General features: G+C 41.5%; 1 protein-coding gene across 1 annotated transcript in view; it reads right to left on the bottom strand.

The window, feature by feature from the left end:
• malrd1 (MAM and LDL receptor class A domain containing 1) overlaps window positions 1–21,389 on the bottom strand; it is a gene marked incomplete at both ends in the record, with an annotated part of 60,921 nt that extends 39,532 nt beyond the window's left edge. Inside the window, 15 exons of the mRNA XM_080050068.1 lie at window positions 257–367; window positions 450–606; window positions 2,639–2,795; window positions 2,898–3,077; window positions 3,178–3,265; window positions 4,039–4,472; window positions 4,734–5,101; window positions 5,585–5,690; window positions 7,933–8,085; window positions 8,734–8,865; window positions 11,518–11,614; window positions 19,511–19,675; window positions 19,767–19,855; window positions 19,950–20,074; window positions 21,217–21,389. Coding sequence (XP_079906194.1) covers window positions 257–367; window positions 450–606; window positions 2,639–2,795; window positions 2,898–3,077; window positions 3,178–3,265; window positions 4,039–4,472; window positions 4,734–5,101; window positions 5,585–5,690; window positions 7,933–8,085; window positions 8,734–8,865; window positions 11,518–11,614; window positions 19,511–19,675; window positions 19,767–19,855; window positions 19,950–20,074; window positions 21,217–21,389 — 2,535 coding nt within the window. The remainder of the gene's footprint in view (window positions 1–256; window positions 368–449; window positions 607–2,638; window positions 2,796–2,897; window positions 3,078–3,177; window positions 3,266–4,038; window positions 4,473–4,733; window positions 5,102–5,584; window positions 5,691–7,932; window positions 8,086–8,733; window positions 8,866–11,517; window positions 11,615–19,510; window positions 19,676–19,766; window positions 19,856–19,949; window positions 20,075–21,216) is intronic.
• Window positions 21,390–21,781: the final 392 nt, after the last annotated feature.

Raw genomic sequence — 21,781 nt, 5'->3', positions numbered from 1 at the left:
GCTTGTCAGTTAATGTAAACTGTCCTCATCTATATTCCACATTCGGAGGGTTAAATATCTCATAAAATGAAGTTCATATTGACGCATAGGATTACAACTGAGAAGACTGTAGTGGAAATCTTGGTTGGGAACTAAGGGCAAAGCATTCGGTGCTGTGTGATTGCACAAAGGGAGTGATATGAACCATTCAACTGCATTGAATTCGGTTATATTACACATTTTAAAAAGTCAATAAGCGACAGACTCATCTACGGACCTGGAAGGTGTTCGATAATCCCAAAAACACTTCTCCTCGTCTCCATTTGTTGCCTTGGTTACCACTCTGAGACCAAACCTCGTGACTATTGTTTCCGTACTTCAACAGCACCTGCAAATAAGACAGAGATGAGTTCATATCAGTATGAGTTTACTTTCTCCCGCCGAGCAGAGTACATGTTCACTCTTCTTACTTGCAGTGTTCCCACTGTGAACCCGCTCATGTGGTACCAGAAGACCAGGGTGCACTGTGGCCCAGTGGAGGAGATGACAGGTGTCTGGAGGTCTGTGGTTTGACCGTAGCCCCCGTTTGAACTGTCTGCACACATATACCAGCCCCCTGGACTGCCTCTGTCAGGGGGCAGAGAGAAAGATATCTGAGTACTGTTGAAGCAAACCTTGATCTCCTCTGTGAGATAAAATCAAAACTAAAAACTTTCCATTTCTTTGGTTCGTTCTTCTACTTTACTTCCAGTGGCTTTCTGTAGATCGTCCAATTTTTTTTTTAAGATGAATAAAATACTAAGTTCTGAATTAATATGTGTCTGTTACGGTTGTTACACCAAAAGCTCAGCTACTTTGTCCTTGAAATTACTCATTCTCCCTCATTTAAAAGTCCAGAAACTATATGAATATGCAAATATTTCTCATTTAAACTTTCATGAAAAGTCAAAACTCAGTGCACATGACCTGGAGGCTTAACGATTCCACATCAGTGTTGCATGAGTTGCATATTTAAAAAAAAATTGATTTATCCTTTTTCTCTTCCAACTGTTCTTGTTCTCTAATTGGATTATTTAATATTCCTAATACTTTCTTCTTTTGGCAACTTTTTTTTGTTGCCATTTTATCGTGTTCTTATTTGTGTATATTGGTGTCTGTGATATCTTCTTACTTGGATATATTGTAAATGAGGATCCTATATATCAAATATATTACCAAAATAAAGGTTATGAAAGGATGAATATTGAACTATGGTTGGCTATGATAAGTTGACAAACCTTCTCCCGGAACCTGATTAAAGTTAGCTCATTCTGCACTCTGAAAGTCAAACAACCACTTTTAAAGACAATTTATTTTATTTCATTTAGTCTATTGACCAAGTGTTAATCTGCAACAATTTTGGAAAGGATTATTATTTTTAGTTATATTTTAATGAACATTTTTTTTGTTCTTATTTGTCTTTACCTTCTGAGAGAAAAAACAGAATATCTTTGGGTTTTAGACTGTAAGTGATTTGAAGTCAGTTTCTACTTTTTTCACTATTGCTTGACATTTTGTAGACAAATCAAGAAACAAAACTGGTAGATTAATACATAATACAAATAATTATAGCAGTAGTTGCAATCCTGATAACGACAGCTTACCAACCCTTATTGATACTCGTAGATCTCTCGTCTCTCGCTCATGATCTGCCAATCACAAAACTAACCACATAGTAACAGTAGGATAACTGGTTCTGTAATAGCCTTCACACACAGGCCTTATCTTTATCCTCACACTCTCTTCACTGCGCCTATATCTTCCTCTGCTTATATTAAATTCCCATATAGTGGTTGCGGTCTCCTCTTAAAGAAGACACAGCTGGCCCTCTTCTTTTCACTGCCTTATCGATTGAGAGCCAGTCAGAGCTGCTGCAGGCCTGGAGAAGGGAGAGGTTCAGGCAGGCGGATGGAGAGGTGATGAAAGAAGATAGTGTCTGCAATTTGTGGCTCAGGGAGGAAAATAACTGAAATGTATTGAGCCAAAAGAGTGTACTGCCAGTTCCTGCTTTCACTGTCCACTCAATAAAACAGGGTTAAGGACAATTGGTTCACGGTCTAGCCGCTACAGATGGGACACATAATTACGAAGCTCACAGTAAAAAAGTAATTTTCAGAATGTCATTGCTTTTTGTGAAATAAAAATTGCTTTTCACTGATTAAAATGAATTTCTACTTCTCTCAATGGTAAATCTCTTGAACGTGTATAGATGGCTTAAGTCTTGAGTCTTATTTAGACTTTCTTCAATTGTGATCAACTTACAGACAGAAGGATAATATATTTCAAGAATATCCAACTTGAGTTTAGATATCCATTTTCATTATCAATGAATCTGCTTAATTATTTTCTTGATTAATCATTAATCTTTTTGACGATAAAATGTCAGAAAATAGTAAAAATGTCCATGTCTTTAGAAGAGCCATAGATGGCATCTTCGAATTGCTTGTTTTTCTGAGCAACAGTCTTAAATCCAAGGACATTCAATTTACAAGCAACAAATCCTAGTACTATTTAAGAACTATAGTTGCAGATTAATTTATCAGCAATAGACTCATTGATTGCTTTATGGTTTCAGCTATAAAGATATAACCTTAACATGCATTGTTTTGCTGGTACTCACAGGGTGTGGTCAACAATAGGACGGTGGTACTGCTCTCCATCATGAATGCTCTCTCCTTGGTCAGGTGACCAACAAAATGTCTGGCTAGGTACCGTAGTGGGGTCGACGCTCTGCCAACCACAAGTGTTTTTGTCTTCAAAATCGCAGCGTTCCTTCACTGCAGGAACAAACAGGTAAACCAGTGAAGAAGTGAAGTGAAGATATTCAGTGTTTTGAAAAGATTATAAGGAAATTATTGATCGAGTAAATTTGAGTTTACCGCAGTTCAACTCATCCGAGCCATCAGAACAATCCGGTCTGAAGTCACATACTTTGTTGTTGACTACACACTCCCCATGTGCCCCACACACAAACTCTCCATCAGGGCAGTTGTGGGGGTGAACTGTGGGGGGTGGAGTGGTCACAGCTGGGGTGGTGTTATTAGGTGTGGGGAGCTCCCCTGGAACAGGTTAAGGTAGAAAACACAAATCAAGAGAAGAAACTAACAATAAAGGAAGTAGAAGAAGATTTTCTGTTATGCCATATGCCCAATAATTTACCTTCAAATGGGCTGCAGTCAAGGAAAGAAAGGTCATCAATGGCAATGTCTCCATGAAAATCATCTCCAACAGTACCTTCTATCAAAATCTGGCAGAGGGAAAAGTGAACAGAAATATAAGAAAATACACGTTTAGATGAAGGCATATGTAATACACAAAGAAAGCCTGTTAAATGTTTATTTGAAGCACCATGTGAATATTAAACTTGGGTTTGAATGTCACATAAGCATTATTAAAGCAGCAGCAGTTTTGCAAACACATTTTGAAAATATGTTTCCAATAATCTGCCATTTCCACTCGCCTAGCTTGACAAACAATTTCAAAATCTAATTAACTTGGATGCTGCAAAGCTGCATGACGTTGCCTTCACACGTAACATGTGCCTTAGTTGTGTTTGCACTATGCATATTTAATCTCAGCTAACTCAGAAGAAGTGTGTTTGTACAATTCATGATACTTTGTCATCTTTTTCGGCAATATGCCCACAGCTGGGCGGAATGGATGAGTGCGGGTTTGAATTGAATTTATCAATTTCTCTTTTTCTTTCTCACCCTTTCTGCAGTCAATTATTTTGACAAACAGAGCTCCTGTTTTGAACGCAGTAATGGAGGAAAGGTCTCTAACTGCTTGTCAAGTGAGAAATTACATTGGAACATCCATCTTCAGGGATTGGTTTTGAGAAATGAAGCTTTCTTAAATCATCAACTCGGCTCAACTTCAACTTTATAGGTACCTGAAGGACAATTGGTTTTGCAGCAAGAAAACACAGAAACACAGACAAACGAGACAAGAAATATAAATAAAAAAATTAAATAAAAAAATTATACAAAAGTACCTTTTCCCTTTTTGGGCAATAGTTACCTGGAAAGGCCGAGCACTGGTGAGGTAGAGAGTCTTCCTGTGCCATAGGTTTCCTTGGTCTCCATATCGTACCCATAGCATGTGTCCGCGACCTGTGGCGGTGGTCCTGAGGTACACTGCTAAGCGGAACACGTGTGAGCCAAACATGTGGTAATGGAAGCGGAACACACAGCGGTGGGTGGACCTGAACCACTGGAGGGTGGGTTGGAAGACTCTGCTAAGCAACACAGCTGTGTCCTTAAACTCCTGGGGGACTGAGGACTCGATGTAGAGGTAGTGGCCTTGTTGGGTGCCCAGTGTGTGGTCCTTCCAGGGGCCAGTGTTAAAGGATGGCGTGGGGCCTTGGATGCGCGTCCAGTCAAACACATCTCCACCACTCTGCTCTTGGTTCCAGCTGCACAGGCCATGCTCAAAGTTGCACTGCAGCTCTGGAGCTGTGAGGCATAAATGAGTGTCACACAGAAAGCTACAATTGACTGAGTTACAGAGGACATAAAAGCTTCACCCCCATGTTTTGAACCACTGCATCTATCAGTATCTAAAATATTTGTACCATGTTACTTCTATAGACTTTCAATGATACACTCTCATCTGCTATAAAGTATATTTCTTCATTGTTCTATTCCAACTTTATAAACGATTTTGAGTATTCCTTCCACCACTGAATATTCGTAACCAAAAAAAAAATCACTTACAACATCCCTCCTCATCTGAGCCATCCCCACAGTCATCCACAAGGTCACAGAGCTGCAGGTGCTCCACACATGCCTTGGTATGCACACAGTGGAAATGTGTGTGCGCCGGACACTCCACCACTGCCGGGGGCATGGAACAGTTCTTGAAGGTGACATCATCCATGGCGGAGACCCCGTCAAACACACCCAGGCTGATCTTGGCCAGAGCGATCTGGAAGGGCTTTGTGATGCGCCCCAGCTGGACGGTGACCTGGTTCCAATGGGTTCCCTGGTCGTACAAAGTCCTCCAAATGACCGTGTTGTTTTGGCCTCCGTTGATGCGGAGGTACATGTCTGCGGCACCGACGGATATGCCCGAGTTATAATGCCTGAAATAGACAAGGGACAGTTAAACTCTCTTCATTTTCCTCACAACAGATACTGTAAATCACATATTCCACTTGTGGCAACGCATGCTCACTGAACATTACACACGAGGGCTTTTGACACAATGCAAAAGAAAAAAGCTAATTTATAAACCTCCAGTACTTTTCCTGCCAGGAGTGCCGCCTCCAATCATCCAGGGGGGAAATAAAACTTGTCATTTGACATAAACTTTTAGGAGCCATAAAACAGTCAAAACTTTGACAGATTGGGACGTGCATCTTTTTCATTGTGTTTGACTGTGAAATAAGAGGGATGCTGAGAGAGAGCAGACCTGAGACAGGTGAAGTGATGGTCAGGGAGATAAGGTCAAGAAAAACACAGAGCAAGAGACAGAAAATGGGGAAAAAATGGAAAAAAATCGGAAATTGCTGGTGGATCCACAGATTCTGGTAATGATAACGTTATAGCTACAGTGTGACTCTCACCAGAAGGTCATGGTGCACCCGGAGGCCGACTGTTTGAACCAGGGTCCTCGAAGAACAGCCCTTGGATAGAGACTGCTGCTGTTCTTTAATATAAACATGAAGTGGCCTGCAGTGAGTGAGACGACAATTACTATTCAAACCATGTTCAAAACTGTGATACATTACGCACACCCACCCACTGAAGCTGTTTTAGATGCAGACATTCGAGAGACTACAGTGCATTCCAAATTATTATGCAAATGATATTTTTCTCAGATTTTCCTAAATAGTCGATGCAAATGACAGTCAGTATCATTTTCAAGTCATCAACCGTTAGAGTATGATTCAAATTTTATTGAACAAACCTCCCAATGATAACAGTATTTTTTTCAAAAATAAAAAACTCAAAATGCACTGTTCCAAATTATTATGCACAACAGAGTTTCAAAACATTTTATAGGTTGTAAAGAACTAAAAATGGTAATTTGTTGAATTTGCAGAATGTGGAGGTCATATTTAGTGAAATCAAAAGCTATTTCAATCAAAAACATCTTAACAGGCCAAGTTATATGTCAACATAGGACCCCCTCTTTGATATCACCTTCACAATTCTTGCATCCATTGAACTTGTGAGTTTTTGGAGAGTTTCTGCTTGAATATCTTTGCAGGATGCCAGAATAGCCTCCCATAGCTGCTGTTTTGATGTGAAGTGCCTCCCAACCTCATAGATCTTTTGCTTTAGGATGCTCCAAAGGTTCTCAATAGGGTTAAGGTCAGGGGAAGATTGGGGCCATACCATGAGGTTCTCTCCTTTTATGCCCATAGCAGCTAATGACACAGAGGTATTCTTTGCTGCATGAGATGGTGCATTGTCATTCATGAAGATGATTTTACTACGGAAGGCTCGGTTCTTCTTCTTGTACCACGGAAGAAAGTGGTGAGTCAGAAACTCAACATACTTTGCCGAGGTCATTTTCACACCGTCAGGGACCCTAAAGGGGCCTACCAGCTCTCTCCCCATGATTCCGTCCCAAAACATGATTCTGCCACCTCCTTGCTGACGTCGCAGCCTTGTTGGGACATGGTGGCCATTCACCAACAATCCACTACTCCATCCATCCGACTATCCAGGGCTGCACAGCACTCATCAGTAAACAAGACTGTTTGAAAATTAGTCTTCATGTATTTCTGAGCCCAGTGCAAATAAGATGTAAGTTCATCAAAATGGACATTTTTCCTAAAGCCTAACTATAACACAAAGGAAAATGCTAAAGGCCTTAGTAAAATCAGTTTGTCTAGCTCACATTCATCAGCTAGCTTATGGTAACTATTGCAGGTTATCTCTTCATGGCATATTTTTTTAATACATTGTAAACCAAACACCGAATGTTGATTCTTGTAACGTAATGTTGATCTAATATGTAAATAAGACAACATTAGACTTGAGGGGGTAATTGATTCAAACAGCAGCAGAAACAGTGGCCATGTAATGACTGTGCAGTAATGCATTTATCATCTTAAAAAGGAAAATTATATCTAGTCTATGAATTTATTCAACCTGATGCTGAGGTTGTGTTGTGAAGTAGTTGTTTTTCTTGGCTCTTATTAGTTGCCTTACTGCCAAATAAGCCCCATTTGAACACCACCACATGGGCTTACCTACAGATTCCTGTGATTCCTGAGTGGTCACAATGACTTTTTTCCAAATCTTCAAACAGATGCTCCCAAAATGGTATGTGGCATTTGACAAAGCTTGAAGCATATGAATAGGCTGCACATAACAGAAACCTCACAGTCTCCAAATCTGACCTAACATTTTTTGACAGCATTTTCACACAATGTAGCCTACTGACAAAAAAACAGATGGTGAAAAAACTGAACAACGTTATAAAGTCAATCTATGATAGAGTTACTTTCTAAATCCATGAGAGTTATACAATCCTTGTTATAAATAATGTATGCAGGGTAGATGAAGGGGAAAAAGCCTGAGTAGAAAGACATAATGATATAAAGTCATGTGTTGTGGTTGTAAACCTAATGGTGTATCGGAATGAGCATAAAAGTGTGTGTTTCAGTGAATGGTGTTGTGTTAATATGCTGTAGGCATGTCGATTCCTTTTCCATTATTCAGATGGCTGAAAAGGCATTTGTCCATGAACTGCTTATCTCTCAAAAATAAACAGAAAGGGGATTTTCTTTCCTTCCACACTACCTTGATTTGATCCTTAGATTATATTCTCTGTATTGCCAGTTATTTCTGTGCAAACACCCTGGGCAAAGTGACATCATCTTATCAGATCTTTCGGTTCCATCTACATCCCAGTTATATATTGCAGATGGAAACATGAAAATATGCAATGTGTTGGTACCTTCGGTGCTGTTTGTAGAGTGGTCCAGAGGTGGTGGGTGGCCGTAGTAGTCTGGAGGTACCTCTACAGAAGATCCCCTGACCCAGTCAAAGCCATCGCCGAGGGTGAGCTCGTACCAGCCACAGGAACCGGCTTCAAAATCACACTCTGAGGCTGAATGGGTGACGAGAGATAGGCAGTTATCTTAAATAAAGTTGAGACTGAAATGGATTTTCAATTTTTCTGAGCACAAAGTTCAGTTTTTGGTGACACCAATTTAAAAAAGCTCCAGGAGAGCAACTCATGGACCCTGCGGTGGGGTTGTTGTGTCAGCTACTGTTTCCAAGGTCAAAAATACATTTTAAAGCTCAACTTTTAAATCAGCATGGATTGGGAGTTTCCCAAATGTTCAGAACAACTACAGTTGTATGACAACTGGATAAACTCCTTAACTCACACTAAGGCTTTGGATGGAATTGAAACTCTCCCAAAATATCTAGTACTTTTATGGTCACATCTTCAAGCCTTTATATGTTAAAACCACCCTATATGTACAGTTAATTAATGTAACTTTATTGAAAAATTTTACCGAAAATGAATTAATGTGAACAGCAACCTACTCCCATTGTGAAACCCTTTGGACCTTGTGCCGAGATTGTTGTATCGACTATTTTGATAGTTGAAAGTTATCACATTCTCGGTTTAGTTATCCACCTACACTGAAACTTCAAATGTAATATATAAAAAATGGGTTTTCAACCATTGTCCTCATACACAGATGCCTCATTATATGAGTGTGTTACTTGGCAACTAGATGCTTACGGCAGCTGGCCTCATCCTCTCCATGGGGACAATGTGGGGTGAAGTCACAGACTTTGTTCTCCTCGATACATTCCCCACCGCCACAGGGAAACCACGAGGGAGGGCAAACAGGAGGAGGTGATACGCTGCTTTCTGCCAAAGTAAAATCCAGAAATAAAATATTAATACAATAGACATTTCGATATAAATTCACCGTGGTTCGGCTGCATGAGGCACTTTGATAACCGAGATCTATCAAATCAGATGCTGAAACTCCAGGTACAAAGAGCTGCAGTTGTTATTACTGACTCCTATCACACAATTTCATCACTGAAAAGCACTCATGGAAGATCATGGGGGGATTAATATAGATGAGCTCAGCTGTATCCAGAAAAAAAAACCTGAAGTACATTAGCTGTGTTATGGAAGATTAAAAAGAAGCAATGAAGTTCAGATATTTTGATCAATAATACGTCCGAGACCTCATCTCTTAAATGAACCCAATTTCATTCCGCTTATGAGTCGTACTGGAAACATAAGTGAAAAATTGTCCTTGGCTTTTTTAATGGCTTTTGGCTGGCGGTCGAAAATAAGCCTTTAAATGGTTGTTTCTATTAGATTTCTGTAGGACAATGTTCAGAAAATGTGTCTTTAAAAGAAAAAAGAAATCGGCATGATTAAAAATTAGGATTTCAGTTCATATGGACTGGCTGATTAGACATCAGATTTATAAGGTAGAACGGAGTGACAGTAGACCAGACAAGACCCGGCCAGGCAAAAAAGACTGTGCATATCAGTTAAAAAATAATAGCTGTAATAAATTATATGGTGGCCACTTCACTGCCCAAAACATGTGCCGACATCACCATGCTGGAGACACTCACACATACATTACAAAGAGTAGCAACAACATGGTGTAAATGAGGTGTCAAACCTCAGACGAAAATGCAATTTACAATATTTTCGTCTTACATCCATTTAATCACAGGCCTGTATTTATTGCTTATAATGCCATTAAGTGTGACAGTGCACTTTAAAACTCAATTCATTGATGGCGTTAACCCATAATTCAGTGTAACAAATGTGTTTGTTATGAAGCAGATTGGATGACAAATAAAGAACATGGCACAAAAACAATCCCCTTTAAGTGACCATAATGGCATGTGGTTAGCAATATTAGATGTGAGCCACATATCAAAACAATATCCTTGTGTTTCCCCTTGAGCACAGATCAGACCATACAGATGCATCATCACCCTAATTGCATACATAAATAAATGCCAGTGTTGTAAGTGTTATTGGTATTTTTATGTGGCACCTGTGTTTTAAGTGTAAAGAAAAAATAATAAATTGTCAAGTTTGCTTGAGTTAAGATGTAGTTCATACCAATTCTATGCCTTGAAAACGATTGTCAGAGTCAGGTCAATGTTTTTTATTGGATAAACCGAACAGTGCTTTTTGGGGTGTGTGGAGCATTTCATAAACTCACTGTTGGGAGCAGATAACAGATTGGGCATCAAATGCCAAGGTGACTCAGAACTGTCTTGTCTACTTTGACATGTTAAACTAGGTCTGGTGACGGTCCAACAGGCTCTTAAGTCTGTCTCATCGATCACTGTGTCTTTCCCACTTATTTAACACACTTAACTCAACTTGCATTGATTATGTTTTCAGCCACTTGGGGACAACTTAACGAGCTGTAAACACAAACTTGAAAAATGTGGCGAAACAAGATGCAAACAGTTGCCTATTTACACATCCAGTAATGGAGCAACTTTAGCATTCATTTAGTGTCCCGTGAGTCCAACAATCTATGAGCCCCGTTTAGTTCCTCACCATCTCCTTAAAAAACACATCTGGCTCAATGCCTACAAACAGAAACAACTTATATGATTCAAATCCAACTCAATGGGCTCCCCCACATGTACTATACAATCAAATGGACGAGCTAGCCAAAGCCAACATAAACAGCTCTTTGTGGGCTTTTGTAGAAAAGTGATAGGAAAGGAAATGTCAGTCTCATGGTTGGTCAAAAAACACGGGAAAAGTTAGCACAATCCTCTAGGTGAGTCAATGTGCCTGCATGCATGGTCATTAATAAGTGGGAATTATTATCATCTTTTTCATTAAAAATCTTTATCTGCAATTCAAGCTTATCATTTAGCAAACACTTTGGTGCTTAGGCTCAGACTGTTGACAGTAACTTAAACCTGTGGCATTCATTCTGACTTGGAGCAGCTCCGTCTCCACTCTACAGTCTGGCCTTGACGCTCCATCAGGGAAAGAGACCTAAAAGGCCGAAGGCCACGAGTTGCCGCCCAAGCGAGACAATCAATAAAGAACATCCAAAGCCTTTCATAATAATAGCTGTTGTAAAGATGCTATACTTTGTGCCTGCAGCTGAAATACCTGCATTATAAATCATCAAGGCAACATATACAAATTCTGTCCAAAACATCAGGGGGGCAGTTCTTTACGCCAAGATGTTCAGCTGTACCTCATTCATCACAGAGATGCAGGCAGCGGTCTATAGCGGACATAAATAAACCCCAAAGACGGTGGCACTGACTGTGCTCCATATTCGGGGCAGGGGAATGTGTCGTAAGCACTATTTTAATGATTCGGTTATTGTGCTATGTGTCCCATCCAGGGTGCTTTAGTGTCTTTGCCCTGTTATCAGCATTCAAAACAAGTTTGTGGCAGTCTGTTTATGTGTGGTGGTATTTCAAAATGTCAAGGTCTGAACCTGTCCCGTCTGTGTATTGAGATGTCTGTGCGGTGCGATGTTATTAATGGTAGCAGTACCAGGCACAGTCATGCAGTCGGGACCGAACGATAGGTCATCGACAACCAGGACCTCTGAGACCAGGCTGTCAGCTGAAAGTTCCCCACGAATCACCACCTGGTAGACACACAGACAGAACCTTTGAGATGTCATTCAAGTCATACTGTTTAGTTCTATGGCTCATTTAACCATCATTGATACAAAGTGCTTCGAGCAGAATAAACAGGAATAGAAATCAACAGGAAAGAAAACTAGCAAAACAGAAACAACGCAGATAACACAAACCCCTATCTCCCCTGAGCATGTTTCGACGAATGGCTTGTCTGGCCAGTAGAGCAGTATTTATTCATCTTACATATCACAGTTTGGGGATACCAAACAAGGTTTTCTAGAGAGTTAGGGCTGGATTCTGTGTTGAGGGCCTGGCTACGTTTTTTTTTTAATATATTGGACCAGACCTTTTGTTAAAGGAAAATGTAGTCATCATCTGTTTCCCAACACTATTGTCCAGCTTTGTTTCAAACTTCAAAATGGTGGATGGGATTTAAGCAGATATATGGCCTTTTCAGTATTCCTCCAGAAGGTTAACTGTGGAGCCCATGTTGAGTTGATTGCCAGAAGTCTTTGTGCAGCCGGATTTGCCATTTGTTTATTTGATTTGACTGTCATATTTCTGTAATATATTTGTAGGATTAATGTTGTCCACTTACTGATCAGTATAAGCACAGGGCGTTTAAAGGTTTAATTATTGGAAATCACCGAAGTAGGACTCAAACCTTGTCTATCCAAACAGTTCAAACAAAGTCAGCAAGAAGATTTTGAAGAAGTGATTTCAAAGACCCTAATGACTGTTTACCAATTTTTACCATTTTCAGCATCTTAGTTTGACTACATGTGCTTACATTATCCAATTATCTCGAAATACAAAGTTAGGCTAATAGAATGGAACTAGAAAATCCCGCGGAGATTGTGAAAGTACGGGCCGCCCTGCGCAGGCCCGCCGATCCCCGCGTGGGCGGCGCCCCGCCCGTCGGCCGGGCCCGAAAGCTTCTACGTACCTCCGGTGTGCGGGGCGTGGCCTCTCAAACTTTCTTCAGTCGGGGCTTAATAACAGCGCCCCTAGCGGAAATTAAAAAAACTGTCCGAGAGGCTATATTGTAGAGCACCATGAGCTGTACAAGTGTAATCAATTTCAAGGCAATCAGAGTCAGGTGACTTTTGTGGCGCCCCCTATGGGTTAATCTCGATAAGTTTAGAGGGACATGCTACCACATGACTTCTGCACATACCCAGCAAGTTTGATGATGATAGGACCTATGGTTAAGGAGTTATGGCCAATTTGTTAATAAGCCCCGCCCCTGCGTAAACGTTTTGGGCAATGGCGGCGAAAAAAATAATCATGGCTGACCCCTATTGTCCGAGAGGCTATATTGTAGAGCACCATGAGCTGTACATGTGTAAGAAATTTCAAGACAATCAGAGTCAGGGGGCATTTGTGGCGCCCCCTATGGGTTAATCTCGATAAGCTTTGAGGGACATGCTACCACATGACTTCTGCACATACCCAGCAAGTTTGATGATAATATGGTTAAGGAGTTATGGCCAATTTGTTAATAAGCCCCGCCCCTGCGTAAACGTTTTGGGCAATGGCGGCGAAAAAAATAATCATGGCTGACCCCTATTGTCCGAGAGGCTATATTGTAGAGCACCATGAGCTGTACATGTGTAAGAAATTTCAAGACAATCAGAGTCAGGGGGCATTTGTGGCGCCCCCTATGGGTTAATCTCGATAAGCTTTGAGGGACATGCTACCACATGACTTCTGCACATACCCAGCAAGTTTGATGATAATATGGTTAAGGAGTTATGGCCAATTTGTTAATAAGCCCCGCCCCTGCGTAAACATTTTGGGCAATGGCGGCGAAAAAAATAATCATGGCTGACCCCTATGGTCCGAGAGGCTATAAAGGTAAAGGGGAGGAGCCTAACGCGGTAAAGGGGAGGAGCTTAAGGAGGAGCCTAATGTGGTAAGGGGAGGAGCCTAAAGCCTGATTTATACTTGTGCGGTACCGCGTGCGCAGAGCCTCCGCGGAGCCGCAGAGAGCCTGTGCGGTGGCCTCAGACCCCGCCGCGTACCAACTGAAAATTGTGACTACGCGCCAGATGCCGCAGACGCCGCAGAGGTTTGGTTGGGCATCAAAGCAACAAGGAGGGATTTCAACAGCACAGGAGCTCTTCCTCATTGTCATCAAACTCAAAATCTTCCAGTTTTCATTTGTTTAGCAACGGATTTCGCCGATAACATCAAAAGTGCAGTGTGCAATCTGCGACACGGGCGAAACTACTACCAACGGTTCATGAGAACGTTCGGTGTCCGCAGAGAACGCAGAGGCGCAAAGCCGCACAAGTATAAATCAGGCTTAACACGGTAAAGGGGAGGAGCCTAACACTGCAAAGGGGAGGCGCCTAACATGGTAAAGGGGAGGAGCATAATGCTGTAAAGGGGAGGGGCCTAACATGGTAGAGGGGAGGAGCCTAACTGGTTAAAGGGGAGGAGCCTAATGCTGTAAAGGGGAGGGGCCTAATGTGGTAAAGGGGAGGAGCCTAACATGGAAAATGGGAGGAGCCTAACGTGGTAAAGGGGAGGAGCCTAACATGGTGAAGGGGAGGAGTCTAATGTTTTAAAGGGGAGGAGCCTACTGTGGTAAATGGGAGGAGCCTAACATTGTAAAGGGGAGGAGTCTAACACGGTAAAGGGGAGGAGCCTAATGCTGTAAAGGGGAGGGGCCTAACATGTTAGAGGGGAGGAGCCTAACTGGTTAAAGGGGAGGAGCCTAATGCTGTAAAGGGGAGGGGCCTAACATGGTAAAGGGGAGGAGCCTAACGGGTTAAAGGGGGGGGGCTTAATGCTGTAAAGGGAAGGGGCCTAACATGGTAAAGGGGAGGAGTGTAACACGGTAAAGGGGGGGAGCCTAACACGGTGAATGGGAGGAACCTAATGCTGTAAAGGGGAGGAGCCTAATGCTGTAAAGGGGAGGAGCCTAACAGGGTAATGGGGAGGAGCCTAATGCTGTAAAGGGGAGGAGCCTAACAGGGTAATGGGGAGGAGCCTAATGCTGTAAAGGGGAGGAGCCTAACATGGTAAAGGGGAGGAGCCTAATGCTGTAAAGGGGAGGGGCCTAACATGATAGAGGGGAGGAGCCTAACGGGTTAAAGGGGAGGGGCCTAATGTTGTAAAGGGGAGGGGCCTAACAGGGTAATGGGGAGGAGCCTAATGCTGTAAAGGGGAGGAGCCGAACATGGTAAAGGGGAGGAGCCTAACAGGGTAAAGGGGAGGAGCCTAATGCTGTAAAGGGGAGGGGCCTAACATGATAGAGGGGAGGAGCCTAACGGGTTAAAGGGGAGGGGCCTAATGCTGTAAAGGGGAGGGGCCTAACATGGTAAAGGGGAGGAGCCTACCATGGTAAAGGGGAGCATAATGCTGTAAAGGGGAGGAACCTAACATGGTAAAGGGGAGGGGCCTAATCATGTAAAGGGGAGGAGCCTAATCGTGTAAAGGGGAGGAGTCTAATTTGGTAAAGGGGAGGAGTCTAATGTTTTAAAGGGGGGCCTAACGTGGTAAAGGGGAGGGGCCTAACGTGGTAAAGGGGAGGAGTCTAACATGTTAAAGGGGAGGGGCCTACTGTTGTAAAGGGGAGGAGCCTAACGTGGTAAAGGGGATAACACCCTGTTTTTCAGTTTATGCTAATTAGCGGGAAATATTCCCTGGCGGACTTATATGCTCCACATTTTTTATTTTGACCTGAATGGCTTCGATGAAATGATAGCAGATCACCAAAGTAATTCCATTCACTCTTGAGGAAGACAGTAATGTTGGTGCCAAATTCTATGGCAATACCGTCAATAGTTATTAAGACATTCAATGTAAGATGCTAGCTGGCTAAAGGCACCATTATCTCTGTCTCAGTGCTAATATAATCAAAGCTGCACCGATCAAAGTCCACACAACAGCTTTATCTTCACCAATGGAGGTTTATAACCCCTCATTTATGACTGACCCAAGCAAAAGGCTGATTGTGACATCATGTGTGGGAAAATGCATGCAAATACACCATTTTCATTGGTCGTACTTGTTAGCTGCTATTTCTTTGCTATTTTCCCCAAACGTGGACTTTGAGGCCATAAAAGTATAATACAATCTATGGTATGATAGCAAATAGTCTACATAACTGTTTATTTAGTGTTTCACAGCCAAACTAGAGAGTTTGTCTGATCCAGACAACGATCCCTCTCAGAAAATGCTGGCTATTTGTTTCCACAGTTCACTTAGTTATTTTCAGCAGTAACATCTCTTCAAAACACTCCCTAATCACGTCATATATTAGATTTTCTGTGTTTTTTTAAGCTTTAGGCCAAATGTTTATGTATGCATACAATATACTGTTTTAGATGCAGCAATTTAAAAGCTGCCCAAAGAAAAATGTTTTCCCCAACTCAATTAGAGAACAAGCTCAAACCCCTGGAGAGCCTTTGCAGGTGAACAGGTGTGGGTTGTTATGCAAACTGGCTCATATTGAAATTGCTAAATAAAAAGACGATCAACTCAACGGCTGTTCAAACAAGAAGTAGATTGATATAGGGGAAAATTAATGTTAGCAGAGAGTTGCACACGCTCTGTGCACCGGCGCTGCATGGTTCAGCCATGTTATGAAACTGAGGCTTTAGTCGGTGACAGATGGTAAAGTCTAAAGAGGGGGAGAATGGTGACACACCAACATTTTCTGAGGATATAGGAAGGGCACAGACAGAAGGTTTTTCCAGACAACTCCAGATGGCCTCTGAAGGGTCAAGGTAGGTCAGTACCCCCTTACTGATCATAAACTGCTTCTGTTGTGCGACTCATTTATGCTGTGATGACTTAATCAGATTAATGATTTCCCTTTGATAGTGAAAATTTTATAAAGTATCTATCTATCTATCTCTCTCTCTCTCTCTCTCTCTCTCTCACTCTCTCTCTCTATACAGTAAGTTATACCATAACATAGTGTGACAGCAGGGGTGGACTGGGACAAAAATTCAGCCCTGGCATTTTTGGCCATGGCAGCCCACCATGATTATTTATACGATATGTGGAGGCAGGGGCGTTGCTCCAAATTCTGGGCCCCTATACAGGAAGTCCTGATGGGCCCTCTGAGAGGCGGTCTTACAATACAAACATGTAAAAGCTATGTTTGTCTATAGTCCAAAACGTATGAGTGACTGGTCACTCTCTGAGCCAGATAACAACACAATGTTTCTATTGATGAATGACCAAATCATTACGCGTACTTGAACACAACCCCTGGTCTAATGACTCTTAATAACCATGCACACACACAGTGTTTCTCACAGGAATTTGGGAGACTGTGTCGTGGACCCTGGACCTTCTAGAGCAGGGGTTCTCAACCTTCTGCAAGCTGGGCCCCCCCAAAGCTGGGTCATTGCAGTTGGGCCCCCCCACCGACCCTGACACCCCCCCCCCCCCCCCCCACACACACACACACACCACCCTACACAGATAGATGGATAGATAGATAGATAGATAGATAGATAGATAGATAGATAGATAGATAGATAGATAGATAGATAGATAGATAGATAGATAGATAGATAGATAGATAGATAGATAGATAGATAGATAGATAGATAGATAGATAGATAGATAGATAGATACTCAATTATTGTTATTAGCACAAGGGCTAGGCCAGTGGCGCACCTTTGAGTTGAACATTGGGTTTAGGGTTGGGGTCCAGAAATTTCTTATAATTTAACGTTAAATTCTGGTGCACTTTTATGTGACACTGAGGAAATGTTTTTTTTTTAAATCTCCTTAGAAGAGAAGAAAATAGTAGCCTAAATAGAACATACACAGAATACATTCTACAATAGGTATACCTGTTATGAAAAAGCTTCACAAAACAAAGTCTATGATCAATGGGAAACACTGCTGTCTGACAATCCAGTTCAGAGAATGTTTCAACTATTGAGTCTTGGATTTGGAAAGTGGCCAGATTTAGCTCAAAATGCTACCTGCGATTAATGTGCTGTGCAGCCTGAACGCGGAGTTGTGTGTGTCTCAGTGGCGATTCCAGGAAATTTTGACAGGGGGTGGCCAAGGTGGGCCACAGAGCTAGAGTGGGGTGGCCATCACTCCCCTGAATGAATAGCATGTGATATGCTGTACAACCAATTCAAAGATGATTTATAATCCCAAATGCCCAAATCATGTTAGTATCCATTGTAATGTTTGTCAGAAAACTAAACCCCTGAAGGGGGGTCTGGGGGCATCCCCCCAGAATATTTTTTTGTGTTTTTAACATGTAATCTAAGCATTCTGGTGCATTCTGGCGAAGATAATAACGGAAAAAGTCAATATTCATTTCAGTTCAGATGAATAGTAAAATTAGCAAGACAACATAACTTGCTAGCAGCCAGATGCCTAACAACTGGACAGAGGGACGGATGACAACTAGATTTTGACCAAATATCTTGCTAAAAAAATAAACCTTTATTTATGAAATTCTGCCCTAAGAACATGTTACACTTGCTAACTACAAACTTAAATTTTTTTATTCAGATTTCAAAAATCTGGTGGGACACGTGCCCATACACATGCATGGGTGGCACGCATGTCACAAGCACACTTATGCTGTTTTCAAGACCTTTGCTGACCAGAGACCAGTTCTAGTGGCCACAGTCCTACCATTAATTCAGTACTTGAAAATTGCAAACTGATCTCATATCAGTGGATTGGAGTGTTTGTGTGATGAACTTGGCAACTACCTATCAAAAAAAGTTAAGAAAGAAAAAAAATACATATCATCTCTGAACTAGGCTACATATCAGGAATAACATTTAAATTACAAAAAAAAAAAATAATAATTAAGATTATTATTATTTTTTTTCATCCCCCTCGCGCCCCCCCTGGTAGAGTGGGGGGGGGGGGGGGGCGCGCCCCACCGGTTGAGAACCACTGTTCTAGAGGGGTCCGGGGGAATGCTCCCCCGGAAGATTTTTTTTCAAATGTTAAAGTAAAATTCATCAATCTGGTGCACTTTGAAGAGAAAACTAAGGATAAATCAACTGTTTCCTATGTAAGCTATTTAGTAGGCTATTATTTGCTGGAATAATGTATAGACACAGATGACCAAAAAGCAGAAAGAAGAAATGTACATGTTTAAAAAATCCAGTCAGCTTCGGGATTTTTTTTCCTTTGTTTGTATTTTTTAATGGCCCAATATAGGCCCCTGATCTTCGTAGCCCCGAACAATGTTATTTAAAAAATAACATAAATGTACTGACGAATGAAAGGCCCATGAAATCTTTTTTTTCCCTAAATAACGTTTTTCTGGGCCTTCAAAGATCAGGGGCCTATATTGAGCCAGTAAAAAAATAAATAAAAAAATAATATATATATATATTTTTTTGGGTGCAGCCCCCCTCTGCCTTGGGCCCCCCAAGCCTGTCCGCAGTCCGACGGCCCTGAACGTAACTGACCATCGTCAGATGCTCATAATTACGGAGTAGAAGTTGAATGCATGATAATACAATTTAATGCAGCCTCTGAATGGGCGGCCCTCTGCTGTGTGTGTGATTGGGCCAGGCCCAGCCTAGAACCAATCATAATGAGTAATGGCCTGGGACAAAGTTTTATTTAACTTTCAGGTGAAGTTGACAGCCTGCACGCACAATTATATGTCCATGGCACTCCCGAGAGGGAAGGGCCCTCGGCCCTCGGCTGTGTGACTTGGCCGGGCCGGGCCGAGTCACACAGCCGAGGGTCCATAAAAAAAGAAAAAAAAAAAAAAAAAAAAAAAAAAAAATTTTTTTTTTTTTTAAATGGACCCGGCCCGGCCCAAAATGCCTGCCGGCCCACCGGGACGATGCCCGGTATGCCAGATGGCCAGTCCACCCCTGTGTGACAGTATGTATGTACTTTAAACTATTTTATGGTAAATAGTGGGTGTTACAAACCTGGAAACTATGATTGCTGGACATGGTAATCACTGTGTGCTGCCACATTTCCGTCTGTGCTTGTGTGGGCCGTTTCCACACCTCTGTGATCTGACCCAGAGTTTGAGTCTGAACCAAGACCTGAAGATCTCCATGGTGTGCCTTGGCATAGTGGTAGAAACTCATCTGTTGGGTGAAAATGAAAGGAATGTATTAAATGAGGTTGTTACGTCATGGTCGGTGATGTTTTTTTTTTCTTCCTGAGGATATTTCTTACTTGGCAGGTCTGACTGGGCAGGAAGAAGGGACTGTTTAGGTCTGCTGTGGTTCTGTTTCCACTAACGGACCAAAGGGACAGGAAATGTGCTGAAGGACACAAAGGAGTTTGCAGGTAGAGGTGAATTCAACATGGATTTACAGTTTGTCCCATATACCAGATGTTTGAAGCTCCGAGTCCTACCCGATGTGTTGTTGGTGTGGTCATGTTCAAGTCCTGGAACCTGGGTTGTTCTGGTCCATCCAGAGAGGGTCTCCGAGCTCTGGATCAGGTCACAGAATCCCTCCTCAAAGTCACACCTCCTATATCTGGAGCCTTCAACAGAAAACACTTTTAACTTGTGTTTCACGGCTGAAATATAAGATATTTAAATATAATCGTTGTATTGGGATTAGGCTGTCAGTACTACGCACCAAAAAGATTCATCATCTCCGCTGAGATCAGAAACTAAAGTGGTTTCTCATTTTAAGAAGAGATTTCTTATTGAGCTTTATGGCCAAATGTGAAACAAGGGAGCATTGGCGACTAAACTGTATTTTCAGAGGAATGTCAGACAGGTCAGCAATGACGCAAAAAAATAATTACACATAATAATATATAATAATATATTAAGCTGTATGAAGATTGTATATCTTCACAGAATTCTTCAGAATTGCATTTTGGTTTATTTGCTATGTCAAAAACTGTGCACATATCAATTAATATATGCTTTAAGAATGTTCAAGACACTGTTAACTTATTTAAATCAAGATGTTCAGAATTATTGAGTAGTTTGTTTACATCTGTATTTGGACATATGTACATTTTTACTTACATTTAAAGTGTTTAGTATTCTTATATTTAGTTCTATAACTTTTTTTTTTTCACAGAATTCATGAGCGTAGACACACTGCACTTCACTGCACTACACATGCATTGCTTGTTTATGTGCAACTCATGATTTCTCGAAACCTTGAACCACCAAACGTTTAACTATAGCCTCAAAAAACAAGGCATGGGAATTCACAAAGTCTGCCTTCAGGCTTTTGTAGACTTCAAAAGCACAAAATGTTTGAGAAGAAAAAGTCACTGTTTTTGTGTTGCTTTAGGGGCTCAAAAGATGATAGACAGACATTGGCTTGTATAGAAAACAACATGTTTTACCATAAAGAAAATAAACTGCACCTTCCAAGGTAAATAGATGAAAAGAAAAAGAGAGCGAAAAATGATTTATTTGCCGGCATGTATTATCCTGTCCAGTTTCTGTACAGTACTACATTGTTCTTTTAAATCCAGGAGTTATTTTTTTTTAGTAGTGACAGCTTTACATAAGTAAGTATACACAAGTAAATAGTATATCTGGGTTACTTTCGGTTTTACTCCTTTACCACATGTTTTACACTAGCCGTCTTATTGTCTTTATTCAAGGTTAGATTAATAAACTGTATATTCCCCTGCTGTATAGGCCTACTCACAGTTTTCCTCGTCGCTGCCATCTCCACAGTTGTCGGTGAAGTCACACACACAGTCTTCAGGCAGACATGGTCCCTGAGAGCAGGTAAACTCCTGAGGCAGACAGGCCTGCACACACAGCAGCAGAGACGAGGCCAACAGCAGCCACACCGGGCCCAGCAGCAACGTCATCAGCCTGGTAATATGTTTTTCCTTTAACACCTTTTCTGCACCTCCAAGCAAAACATTTTGCTGTTCAGTCGAGGTCCAGATTTCCCATACAACACGTACAGTTTACTCGGATCTTGGATTGATCCCGTACCTGTGCTCGAGCTGTTAGTACATTGTAAAGGGCAATAAAAAGGCTTTTATGGCTGTTACTCAATAGGGTCACTCACTGTGCTGGGTTGTATGTTCCTGCATTTGAAATGGAACAATATATTTTCAAGAAGAGAGAAAAGGAAAACAACACTAGAAATTGAGAAAAAAAATTCGTTTTTCTTGAAATGATTTTACGCTGATGAATAAAAAGAAGTTAAGCTTCATACACTATGTAAATGTGCTTTTTTTCCTGCTGGAAGTAA

Source organism: Ammodytes marinus, assembly GCF_949987685.1.
Source record: "Ammodytes marinus genome assembly, chromosome: 21".
Classification (NCBI taxonomy): domain Eukaryota; kingdom Metazoa; phylum Chordata; class Actinopteri; order Uranoscopiformes; family Ammodytidae; genus Ammodytes; species Ammodytes marinus.
The sequence above is the reverse complement of the archived record's forward strand: the minus strand, read 5'-3'. Positions and strand labels throughout refer to the sequence as shown.